Source organism: Heliangelus exortis, chromosome 1, assembly GCF_036169615.1.
Source record: "Heliangelus exortis chromosome 1, bHelExo1.hap1, whole genome shotgun sequence".
NCBI classification, from domain to species: domain Eukaryota; kingdom Metazoa; phylum Chordata; class Aves; order Apodiformes; family Trochilidae; genus Heliangelus; species Heliangelus exortis.
This window is the reverse complement of record NC_092422.1, coordinates 173,707,308-173,720,092: the sequence shown is the minus strand read 5'-3', so window position 1 is coordinate 173,720,092 and position 12,785 is coordinate 173,707,308. Positions and strand designations below refer to the sequence as shown.

General features: G+C 41.1%; 1 protein-coding gene across 1 annotated transcript in view; it reads left to right on the top strand.

Annotated features, from left to right (window-relative positions):
* ANKRD26 (ankyrin repeat domain containing 26) overlaps positions 1-5,600 on the top strand; it is a 49,850-nt gene extending 44,250 nt beyond the window's left edge. Inside the window, exons 38-39 of the mRNA XM_071733716.1 lie at positions 3,652-3,697; positions 4,787-5,600. Of these exons, the coding sequence (XP_071589817.1) occupies positions 3,652-3,697; positions 4,787-4,935 (195 nt within the window). The 3' untranslated portion in view covers positions 4,936-5,600. The remainder of the gene's footprint in view (positions 1-3,651; positions 3,698-4,786) is intronic.
* Positions 5,601-12,785: the final 7,185 nt, after the last annotated feature.

Sequence of the window (12,785 nt, the reverse complement as noted above, 5' to 3'; positions counted from 1 at the left end):
GCTTAAATCCTAAAAGCTGTGCTACAGGCTGGTGACAATGACTGTGTCTTGACGTAGAAAATGCTAGTGAACTCTGCTAGCTGTAACCACTGTGATTTAGTGGCTTTATGAAACCAGTTTTCCTACAGAATGTGAGACAGGGAATGTCTGCTCCTTCTCTCAATTTCTGTTCCTTTTCTAGATTCCTTTTCCATCTGCACTCTTGTGTTGTAGCAGTTTTTGTATTGTTAGCTTTTTTACTTGCTTCATTTATGTGTGGGCCATGTTCTTATCTCTCCCTGAAGATCTCTGAACTTAAGACCATTTTTCTTTCTTCTTCAGCTCCTTAATCAACAATCTGTTCTCTCTTTTCTCTGCAGCCAGATACATGACAAGGTTTGTAGCCAGTATTATTTAATATTGGGTGGTATTTTAAACTGGAAATGTTTTGTCAATTTATAGCTGCTAGGTTTTGATTAAAACTTACCATTGCACTCACATTTCCCTAATAGTGCCAATGTTTTGAAATTGTTAGTTTGTCCAAGTGAAGAATGACTGCTGCAGAGTACTTGCATCCTGTGTGCATTTGTAATGTTAAGGCTTCTCTGGTAATTAAGGATCTGTAAGGTGACAGTGTTTGAATTTCACCTGTTAAAGTGGAACTTCTTGAAACCATAGGAGTATGCTTGTTCACCCCTGCTGTCAGTTCTGATATTCAAAGAGTTCTTGGTAGTAACAGTGTGTGGAGTGTCTGGAGTACCAGTACTGTTCTGGAAGTTGAGTTCCTAAAATCTTGAGTAGCTTGTGGAATCCCACACAGTGCAACTTACTCTGTGCTCAAGCAACCTCTGTGGGTAAGCAGTAAGTCAGCACTGCTTTCCAATAAAGAAGTCTTGAGAAGGTGACTGTTGCAAGGAACCCAGTGTGAAGAGACATGCAGTGAGATGAGAAATGCCTCCTCTGGAGCCAGTTGTGATGCCTTTCCTAGCAGGCTGGTGGGAAGGGGAAGAGTGGAAGCAAGTTGTTAAGTCCTCAAAAGTATATTTTGCCTGGCTCTTCAATCCCTTTTCAGAAATCAGTCTGTTGGCCTTATTTCCACCAACTTCTCTTTTCTCAGGCATGAATGAGAATCACAAAGATGTTACTGGAATGAGTAAGAGGAAAACCAGATGGTTTCCTTCTCCTGATCCATTTGCACATGTTGTGGAGGGTCTTGTAGACCTTCTGGTCATTGGGAAGGGTCCAGAAACCAGGGAAAGTGGTTTCTTCTGACACTTCAACTACTACCACTTTGCTGAGGATTTCTTCTGTTTTGGGGTTGTCTTTTGGCTTAGGAATCAGTTTTCCTGATTTTTTTACTACCTGTGTCTTATTTAAAGTGTTAGGGGTCATCTTCTCCCAGAGATTTTGCTGTTGTTTATATCTACTTGAAAATTATTAGAGCTTCAGGGATCTGGGGGTCCTTTTCTGTTATTTTTTCAGCTCTATGCTCCCCTCTTCTAGCTGTGAAGGCCCAGACTATTCCAACAAATACTAGTGGGTGGCTGTCCAGGAGGACACAATGAATTTTGTTGCAGCTCTCCCTTTAGTCCTGGGGAGAGGGCACCTCCATCCACTTTGCTGGTTTATGACCCCACTTATTTGGCCCTTGGAGTTCCTGCCTGTTCTGCTCCTTCTGTGAGGAGCTACAGCTCTTGCTTTCCATGCCCTCTTGAGTATATTTTATGTATTTCAGGGTGTTGGGTTTTTGGTTTTGTTTTGGGGGGTTTTTTGATGTTTTTTTTTTTTTTTGGTGGTGGTGGTTTTTTGTTTGGTTTTTTGTGGGCTTTTTGTTTTTCTTTTGGTGTTTTTTGGTTTGGTTTTTTGTGGTTTGGTTTTTGTCTGTTTCTTTGTTTTCTTGCTGTGGTGGGTATTTTTGTAGGTATGTTGCTAGATGAGTGTGCAGCTTACTCCCCCAGGTTTCAGTACTTTGAGAGAACTGCAGAATGGGTGAGGACAAAAGGGGCTTCTGAAGATCATCTAACCAACCCCACCTCTGCTTAAAGTAGAGAAATCCATAGTAGGTTGCTCAGTGTTATGGCCAGCCAGGTTTTGTCCATCTCCAAGAATGGACACTCTCTAGCCTTTTCTGGGCAACTTATTCCAATGTTTAACCACACTTACAATTTAAAAACAAACAAAAAAAGATTAAAATTCCCTATGTCCAAATGAAATTTCCTGTTTTGATTTGTGCCCATTCCTCTTGTTCTTTTACTTGGTATCACTAGGAGTCTGGCTCCATCTTCTTCAGTCACCCCACCAGGTATTCATACACTTAGGTAAGGTCCCTCCTGAGCTTTCTCTACTCCAGGAAAAAAACTCTTGCAGCTTTCTCAGCCTCTCCAAGTAGCTCACATGGTCCAAGCCCTTCAGCATATTCATGGCCATTGTAAGCCTGGAATCTGAGTGGTATCTCTTTTGATATCACTTTGATATGAATCAAACCAGAGGCTTTGGTTATCATGGGGTACTTCAGTCACCCTGCTATATGCTGGGAAGGCTACACAGCCATGCATGGTCCAGGAGGTTCCTCCAGTTTATTGCTGGTAAGTTTTTGACTCAGGTGGTAGATGAGCCACGTATTCAATTTATTTATTAATGACCTGGATGAAGGGATAGAGTGCTGTGTCATGCTGATGACACAAAACTGGGAGCAGGGTTGGACACTCCAGAAAGCTGTGCTGCCATTCAGCATGACCTGGACAGGCTGCAGGGAAACAGGCAGAGAGAAACCTTATGAAATTCAACAAGGGCACGTGTAGGGTGCTGTACCTAGGAAGTAGGTGGTTAGGGGCTGACCTGCTGAAAAGCAGCTCTGTGGAAAAAGACCTGGGAGTCCTGGTGGAGAGCAGGGTGACCATGAGCCAGCAATGTGCCCTTGTGGCCAAGAAGGCCAATAGCACCCTGGGGTGCATCAAGAAAATTGTAGAAAGCCAGTCGAGGGATGCTGTCCTCCCCCTCAGCTCTTCCCTGGTGAGGCCCCATCTGGAGTACTGTGTCCAGTCTGAGCTCCCTGCTTCAACTAGGACAGGAAAATGCTGGAGGAGGTACAGCAAAGGGCTACAAAGATGATAGGGGAACTGAGGCAACTCTCATGACAAAAGGCTGAGGAGCTTGGGTCTTTTTAGTCTGCAGAAGAGAAGACTGAGGGATGCTCTTATCAATATTTATAAATACTTGAAGGGTGGGTGTCAGGAGGGATTGGGCTGGTCATTTTTCAGTGGTTTCAGAGGTAACAGGCACAAACTTGAACAACAGGAAGCTTCATCTGAACATGAGGAGGAAGTTCCTTTACTTTGAGGGTGGCAGAGCACTGAAACAGCCTGCCCAGAGAAATTATGTGGAGTTTCCATCTCTGTAAAAACCCACCTGGAAACCATCCTGTGCAACCTGTTCTAGGCCAGTGGGTTTGGACTAGATGGTCTGCAGAAGTCCTTCCCAACCCCTAAAATTAAAAAAACAAATCAAAACAAAACAAACAAACAAACAACAACAACAAAAAAAAACCCAAACTAAAATGTCTCCCTTTGGGAGGATATTTTCGTTTTTATTACATTACTTGTGGATTTTAAGAATGTTTCAGAAGTTTCACATTACAGAAATGTTAATTGCGTTTTTTCTATATACTTCTAGATCCGTCAGGAGCTGGATGAAAAAATCTCCAAGGAACTTGAACAAGGTAATCTGTCATTATGTCAGGAGTGTTTGCAAGGAAAAAGATGACTGCTCCTAACACTTGGAAATAGTGGCTTGAAAGCTGTCAAGTTCCTGTGCTAAGCACGGGTTTTTCGTTTTTTTTTTTTCTGCTAGCTTTGTCTGCAGTTTAGATCTGAATGTGAAAACTTCCTGCTGGCCAAAATGCAGCATAGAAAGTTACACAGTTGCCTTAAAAAAAACCCAAAAACCCAAACAAACCCAAACAAGCAGACCCATTTCATCCATAGAGACACACTGGGCTTAAGCTGAAGTCATCTTTCACTAGATGTTCACAAACATAAAAGAACCCCAAATTTTTATAGACTTCAGCCATCCATTATGCTTTAGTGGGTAGGGTGATATAGATAAAATTTATTTTATTGGTAGTGGGGAGATGATCATGGTTGGATGCAGTGATCTTAGAGGACTTTTCCAACCATGAGAATTCTGTGATTCCGTGTACAGATTCTGTGATTCCATGTACTTCACTCAGCAGAGACATTCTCTGATGTTAGGCCTGGATTTTTGCTGTCTCTTTGTCACTGCTTCAATTTGTAGTTTTTATGCTGCAATCTGTTTTGAGTAAGCAAGAAGAGTATAATTGCTGACAAAAGATGCCCTTTCTTTAGGGAATTATTCAGCAGTGTTTAGGCAAACATAAGAGGACTTGGGTGTATGTAATCCATAGCATAAAACATGCTCTGTAATCTGAGGCCAGATGTCCAAAGAGGAATTGCTCCTCTTTCATAATTCTTCCTCCAGAGTCACAGCTTTGCAGTGACTGGTGCTGTTGCAAAGCAGGTAGCCCCTCAGACATTTGCCTTCTCTTCTTGTCTGCTTTTAATATGGAATTTCTTTCATTACCTTTGGAAATGCTGCAGACTGAGAAGCAAATGTGGAAAAAAATGTTTTTCCTGCTTTGTGCTCAGACCTTTCTTTGGTGTTTCCCTTGAATGATTTTTAATCTCTGGATTGTAATCTCTTGTCTTGCCCATAATGGTTTTACAGTGACCTTAGCTGCCCCTGTCAACTGTAAAAGTAACACCAGGAATTTTGTGTCTTTTCTCTCTAGCCAATGCTGATCTTGAAAAAGCATCTCTTGGAGCTTCTCCCATTGTATCTACTGGTGGTTCTTCAAAAAATTTCAATGTTGACCAGGATCCCTTTCGCAGGGCAATACAGGAGTACCGTGATGTTTTAACCAAAAATTATATGATTTGAACAAAATGCTAACGAAAGGCTCCTGAAATAATTTTGTTTAAATAGTATGTCTGCAGCTTCCCATCCCATGGTTCAGATGTGAAAATGTTTTTTGTGGTCTGACTACAAATTCTTGACATGCTTGACAGGCACATTGCACTTACCTGTTGGTTTATTGATGCATAGTTTTATTTTTTTGTATGATCTGTGCCTATTTTTCCAGTTAGCAGACTGACTAATTTGGATTTTTGTGCTTGACAAAACTGTCAACATGCTTCTTATTTAGATGCATTGTTTTGATGCCCTCATATTCATGTTTTAAGAAAAGTGTTCCATTTGTGTTAAAAAAACAAACAGTTTTACTTATTTCAGGAAGATGATGTTACTGAAGATCTGTGCTTGTAATTTTGTGTCTGCAGAAGTCCCTAGAGACCAGAAGATTATAGAGAAAACTCCCAATTCTGGAAAAGTAAGAATGATTGTGCTGAGATGAATTGAGACTGGGCAAAACCAGGGGTTTTATCCACTAATTCCAGAACATGAGTTAACAAGTAGTGAGGAAAGCAATGAATGCTACTGTGACATTGTTCCTTTTTATGTGAATACATTTTTGTGAAGCTAATACACTGTATTTAATTCCAGATATTCTACTTGAAATTGATATTTAATAAACTTTGCTATATAGTGCATGTGTTTGTTTGATTGTTCCTACCCTTGACTTTGCTTTCTGACCCCTTCCCTGCCCATGGAACTCTCCAGGGCTGTTTTCTGCTCACTTCAGCTCTGTTCACTGCTACAGCTCAGCTTTTGGAACTTCCTGATCTCTTTCTGAAGAGAAAACAAGTGTATTTCTTAATTTCTGTGTTAAGGTATGTTAGAAACTCTCTTGGATCAGTAGCTGCAAGACAATTCTTTGGTTTTTTTATATCGGTTGTACAGAATACAGAATTCCATTTCAGAAAATCATCAGAAAATATCATTATCCTGGCTGCTTTTTCTTTGAGAGCAAACAGTGAAAGAAGTTGTCCAGATTTTGCTCTCTTTGAAATGCTGAATTGTGAAAAAACAAAACAAAAAAACCCCTCCACATGATCAGTTTTTCATTGTTATCTATTGCTGGGAGGAGGTGAGTGAGGGGGAGAGGGTGCTTGAAAAATGGAGGAAAGGCTGTTGGAGCAGTGCTCCCACAGCACTAATATGTCCACCCATTGAATCTTGACTTCTGAAATGTCCAGGGATCTGCTTGTAGTTCATTGCTGACCTCTGCAGCTTTTACTGTTTCACTGCTGCTTTGCAAGGGGAAAATAAATCCAGTGTCCTAGAACCATACTGACCAACTTTGCCCTGTTTGTGTTTTCCCTTTAACCTTAGAGGCACCTCTCACCACCCCCATCTGGATATAAACCACCTGTTAATAAAAACAAACAGCTACAATTTCTGTTTGCCTGGAAAATTCAACATTAAATGCTTCTTTACTGCTGGTTCTCAGGGGTGGAGGGCATTGGCTGCTGGACAGACCAAAGTGAGAGAAGTGTTAATATCTAACCTAACAGTTATCCATAGCTGTTATTATGAGAGTAGATGGTAAAGGCAGGTCTGGTCAATTCTTTATCTCTGGAGTTGTTGTGTTTGTTTTCCTGTTCATTAGTGATCTGAAGTGTTCACTGTTCTCAGACAAGGCTGGCTGGTTCTTGCTGCTTGTTGGAAACAGCCCCAGCTACCCTGAAAGTGGTACTGCTGCCACACTGCATGACAGTATGCAAGGTCACTGTTTATCCTGAAGCAGAGGACCTGCATCCTGTTCCATAAAACAGGGAGTTGATCTTTTGTGTATGTATCTCATAATTTCCATGTAAGCCTCTGGACCAGTTCCCTTGTGTCTTAGTGCCTGATCACATAGTACTGGCACACAGTGGCTATTGTGTTGAGGCAAATTGCACACGAACAAGGGGATTTCCTCTTGCTCCTGCACTCTGCTGCTGGTGTTCTTTGCACTCCAACAGGGGGGTTTGGCTCTGTATCAGGCAAAGAATGCCTTTCTTCAGCAAGGCTGAAATGTGTGAGATTTCAAACAAGCAAACATGGAATGTCAAGAGATGTTTCCCACTGCCAAACTGCATCTCTTTAACTCTTCCTATTCAAGGTGCTCTTCTCTTAACACAAGCTTTGGTTACTACCATATCCATATGACTTTCAGCTCCAGAGCATACTGTCAGGCAGTCCTCTTCCAGATGAGGAGTTGCATGTCAAAGTGTGGCATTGAAATTCCCTTTCACCTGAGGGCTATTCTGCTGCCATGTGCTCTTTGCTGTAGTTACTCAGAAAAAGCATAATTAGAACCTCACACAAAATTACTGACAGATACTGTATGGTTGTAGAACATTATGCATATCTTATCCACAAACTCCCAGGTTGAAGTTTTTTGGGGTTTTTTTATTGCTTTCTGCTCTTGGTGGACTTCTGAAAAATGGTGGAATCAGAAGCATAAAACTCATAATTACTCATTACTTGTTAAAAACCATGCAAGATGTTAAACTAAATAAAACAGGAAACTGTCCCCTCCACTCACATAACAATTCCCTATTACATTACAGCAATAGCTAACTCTACCAAATATTTTAATTCAGTTTCTCATCAGAGACTGTTTTCACTTGGATCCTGACCATTTTCATTGAATGCAAGATGACAACTCTTCAGGGAAGAAGTACTGAAAACTAAATGTGCAGTTCCAGAGGGCAACCTTACCCCATTACAGTCACACAAAAGAACTTTGATCCTGCCTTCTCAAAGACCTTGAGCACCTGCACTTCCTCCTGACTCTTGTATCCAGGCTGAGTTACAAGAAGCAGTAGAAGAAAGATGGCAAGGAGCAAGAAGGCTGTTTCTGTCCAGCCCTGATGAGCACAAGCTTTCATGCATTTTGCACTTGCAGTTTACTCATGGAAATAATTCTGCACACTCCTACTGCTAATGATCCTATTGTTAGGAGAAAGGTGGGCCCCAGTCCTATTGACTGTTTACATCTTCATGTGTCCTGGTTTTAAAATCAATTTCCAAACTAACTGAGGTTCTATTGTGTGGTGTTTCCTCCACAGCATCACACATTTTCAATTAGCATCAGCTCCTTAACCATAATCACTTCCTGCCTTGGCTTCTACTCAGCACTGCAACTCTCTGCAAAACAGAACTCCCCTAAATCCGGTCTGTGTAGATAAACTGATACACACACAGGGGTACTGAGGTGGCAATTGGCAAGAACTGGTTTTATTCATTGGCACTGCTACAAAATGTGCTTGAAATGATTGTGAAAAGCTACAGGTTTTATTGCTACGTGTTTTGTACCTGATCTTTTGCCCTGAATACAATTTTAGCAATCTGTCTCCTGCATGTGAGGACACTACATGGCCTGCACATCCCATCAGTGCCAAATGCTCCAGATTCCTGCCATAAACCACCAGCAACTCTGGTCCAACTGTTTGCAGAATCATCACAGTATTCATCTGCATACAGGTGTCCATCTGCACCATAAGCAGGGTTGAAGTAATGGAATCAGACAAGTGAGAATTCTCCAAGATTTAAGCACAAAAATCCAAAGCAAGAGCCATAACTAAAACCCCACTACTTTGGGATAAGAAGCTTCCATATTAAATTCTGGTTCCTTAATTTCTGAGTAGACCATTTTTTTTCACAATTTCTTATTATTTCTCATAAATTGAATGACATGCACAATAATTGTATATGTGTTAAAAGAATTTTGTTTTAATGAGCACTGCTGTAGAACCTAACTTTGTTCACATTCATCAGATTTCTATCCTGCTTACTTCTGTTTATGGATTTCACTGCTTCAAATCCAGCTTCTTTGATTTCTCCACCTGTGTAATTTCCACTCCTGTTTCTATGCAGAGCACTGTAATCATCACTGCAAAAATCAACACTAAATAGATAAATCTAGAGAATAAAACAAAACAAAGATGGTGGGACCAGTACATGCCTTCATGCACCCTCAAGTAACAAACACCTTTTATCTAAAACTGCAAGAGGCAGACAAGAAGTTCCACTTGGAGTGAAATTTCTTGGCATTCAGTGGCCTCATAACTGATGTAAGGCTGGACAGCAGCAGCACATTTTTCAACACAAGTTCCTGGAGTGTGCTGCTACCACCTAGGCAAGGTCAGGCTTTTAATGCTAATAAGGAGTTCTTGGTAGAAGCCTGAATGCAATTTTATTTTCAGCCTTGATTTCTGCCTTTGTCAGTGGACCTTTTATTTCCTTCAGGGAAAATGCTGCTACTGGAAGAAACACCAGAATTTCTGCCATTACTGTAAAAAATAATGTAAAAAAAAGGCACCTATAAAGGATTTATACAGAATGTAACACACTGGAAGAGGCTATTGGGTACAGGATGCCAGAACGAATGCCTGGCTCTTTACTGTCTTCTGTCTTAAGTTTTGAAGTTAAACCTGGTATGTTTTCCTTCCCTCATCTCAGTGCTTAGTCTGCATAGATACCACCTTCTAGCACATCTGGGCTTTGTAGGTTTTTTTTTGTCTGTGAATACCTGGTATGTGAAGTGTATCTTATTTATGCAACAAGGAAGTTGATACTGATTGATATGATACAGCTTCTCTGGATTTTCACTGTGACTGAGGAACTCTCTTCCACTAAAAAAAAAAAAAATAACCAGTACAACAAAGTACAAAAAAGTCCAGACTTTTTTGATTATTCATCATTTTTCTAATCAATGAATGCAGCCTCCACAACTTGAAACCCCAAAAAACACAATTAGTAGAAATTAGTAGAGGTGCATATATGGGTGCCAAAATGTACCATAAACCAGATATAATATAACCACAAACCATCTTGATGGTCCACTGCTGTGACAAACATTTGCAGTTTCTAAGTCTCTTCTACCTTCTGGAGAAGCACCTTCATTCACAGAACTTTCAGTGCTTAGTGCAGCTTCATGTGGCAGAGGTTAAGAGGTGGAATTTTGTTACCACAGATACAAAGCACCTACTCAAGCGTACAGATCTGGTACATTTGCCATGAAAGTAATTTGGCAATGGCCCAGGTAGCCAAGAAGGCCAATGGCATCCTGGCCTGTATCAGGAACAGCGTGGCCAGCAGGTCCAAGGAAGTGATTCTGCCCCTGTACTCAGCCCTGGTGAGGCCACACCTTGAGTACTGTGTCCAGTTCTGGGCCCCTCAGTTCAGGAAGGATATTGAGGTCCTGGACCAGGTCCAAAGGAGGGCAACCAGGCTGGTGAAGGGACTCAAGCACAGATCCTATGAGGAGAGGCTGAGGGAGCTGGGGCTGTTCAGCCTGGAGAAGAGGAGGCTCAGAGGAGACCTCATCACTCTCTACAACTCCCTGAAAGGAGGTTGTAGCCAAGTGGGGGTTGGTCTCTTTTCCCAGGCAACTCTCAGCAAGACAAGAGGGCACAGTCTCAAGTTGTGCCAGGGGAGGTTTAGGTTGGACATTAGAAAGAATTTCTTTACCGAGAGGGTGATCAAGCATTGGAATGGGCTGCCCAGGGAAGTGGTGGATTCTCCATCCCTGGAGATATTTAGGAAGGGACTGGATGTGGCACTCAGTGCCATGGTCTGGTAACTGCAGCGGTAGTGGATCAAGGGTTGGACTTGATGATCTCTGAGGTCCCTTCCAACCCAGCAAATTCTATGATTCTTTGAGATAAATTTGCCTTTAGAAACCACTCAAGTTTTATCTTCAGCTCTAGTGCAGTGAGTTAGATGTCTTACAGTTCCTTTATTTGAAATAGATTGAAGGATAAACACTAACTCCAAAGCCTAAGAATATTAGGCTGCAGTTGATAGCAAAGGTAGAGCTGCACTGTTAATTCTCTACTGTCACAAGTAAGTCCTCAAAACACAATCCACATTCTTTCAATCCAGTAACTTGCCTGAAGGCCACATATTTGAAGGTTTAGATGGCAAATATGTTAAGTGAACAAGGAGGCACATCACAGTGATTGCAATTAGGGAAGTTACCCTTTGAACACAGAAGATGACTTCTGTGTTTCTTCATGCACACCAACTGAATTTAATTAATCTCTTTATGAGCCAGCTCAGTCATTTCACTGTAGGCATCCTTTTCCAGTCCTAGTCAAGACATGTCCTTTCACTCCAAGATCTCTATTAAGCAAACAAAAGGAGGAAGTGACAAACCTAGGACAATGCAGAATAATTAATGGGATATGACAATTACCTCCAATTCAGCACTACTTCCTTTTGCCCTCAGCATCACCTTTCTCTTGGTAGTAAAACTGATTTATTACTCTGCAAGGACACACTGGATTTTACTGAACATCACCTGTTATTTATCAGATCTTAAATCTAGGCTCTTTCCAAGAAAAGACAGTTCCAAGGACACTATAAACTATGACCCTTTTTCCCTGTCTGAGCAGGGCTCCTCATGTACCCTGAAGAACCAGCTGTGAGAGAGATGGCCACAGTGGTGACAACTCACTGGCAGTGCTCTCAAGTCTGAGGAGTCCCTGTTTTTGTTGTTGCTGGGAGTACTTTTCCCTCCAGTAATAAAGCAAAGGCTTTTTACAGTATTACCCCTCCTCTCATAGGAGACATTTGCTTTGCTACACCTGTAGGATTTATAGGGAACAGCCAGGAGAACCTTAGCCCCAGCCATCCGGCACACTCCAACTGGCTCAACAGACTCATGACCTCTGGTCCTCTTTTCCATTCCAGTCCTCTGCTATACCTCCTCTGCATATAAGGAGACAACTTTTCCTCCCCAAAAAATGCCTAATTCCCTCTACCTTTTACCTCTTTGCTGCTTTGAACACTTCTGCTAAGCTAGCTGTAAGGTCGAGTCCAGACACAGACACAGCCTTCACACTCCACTACTCTGGGGATTAATAATCTCTAAGCTTTCTTTTTTTAGATCGACTCATACAAGGCCATCACTCTATGTCCATAGACTGGTTTCAGTCCCATTTATTTTTTCCTGCTTTGATTAATTTTCTGAAAGTAAATTAATAATACTTAAAAATTATTAATTTTCATTGGTGACCTGTTTTCAGGTGGACAGCATAACAAATTTGATTCAATAAATATTTATAAATATAATAATAATGAAAATTAATTATAATAAAAATAAATAAAATTAAATATAATAAAAATAAATAATAAAAATAAATATGTTTGAGTGGTTATAATTCACCCTCCTGCATAAAGTACTGTTTTCCTGACTGCTTTTTCCACCATATACTTACCCAGACCCACTTATCCAGTAGAGATGAGAGTTCCTGTAGGTTTGCAAGGCTCTAATTTCATCTTCAAATTTTTAAAACCATATAGGCCCTAGATTATATTTAAAAAAAACCCCTCTGCCTGGGTATCCTCACTTTCATCCTTTCACCTGCACATTCAGAGGAAGCTTTAGCCAAATCCAGACCAAAATCACCTGCACCAAATTGAAAGAAAATTTGGTGTGGAAGCTGAAAGGAGCGTTAAGCCAAAAATCACAACTCTGAAAATTTTTAGTGTTGCTGCCTAAGTGTGAAGGAAAGCAAACTCCACAGCTACCAGTGTTAAGGTTTTATGTAGGACTTTACTTCTGAGCAAGCTGTCCTGCCAGGGACACCCACAATCCCAATCAGACCTGTGAGCTGCCTGTCTTGCACCTATCTCATTGCAGAAGGATGAGTTTAACAATGCACTCTGTATCAACCCATCTGAGCTATGGGCAGCCAGGCTTTGTTACCATCCTCTTCTGAAATGGAGTTTAAATTTACCTTTCTCAATCCCTTGGAGAATGCCATGAGTTTCCCAGTATGTGTTTTACAGTGAAATTATGCAGCATGAAACCCCAAAGCCAATACAATGAAAACATC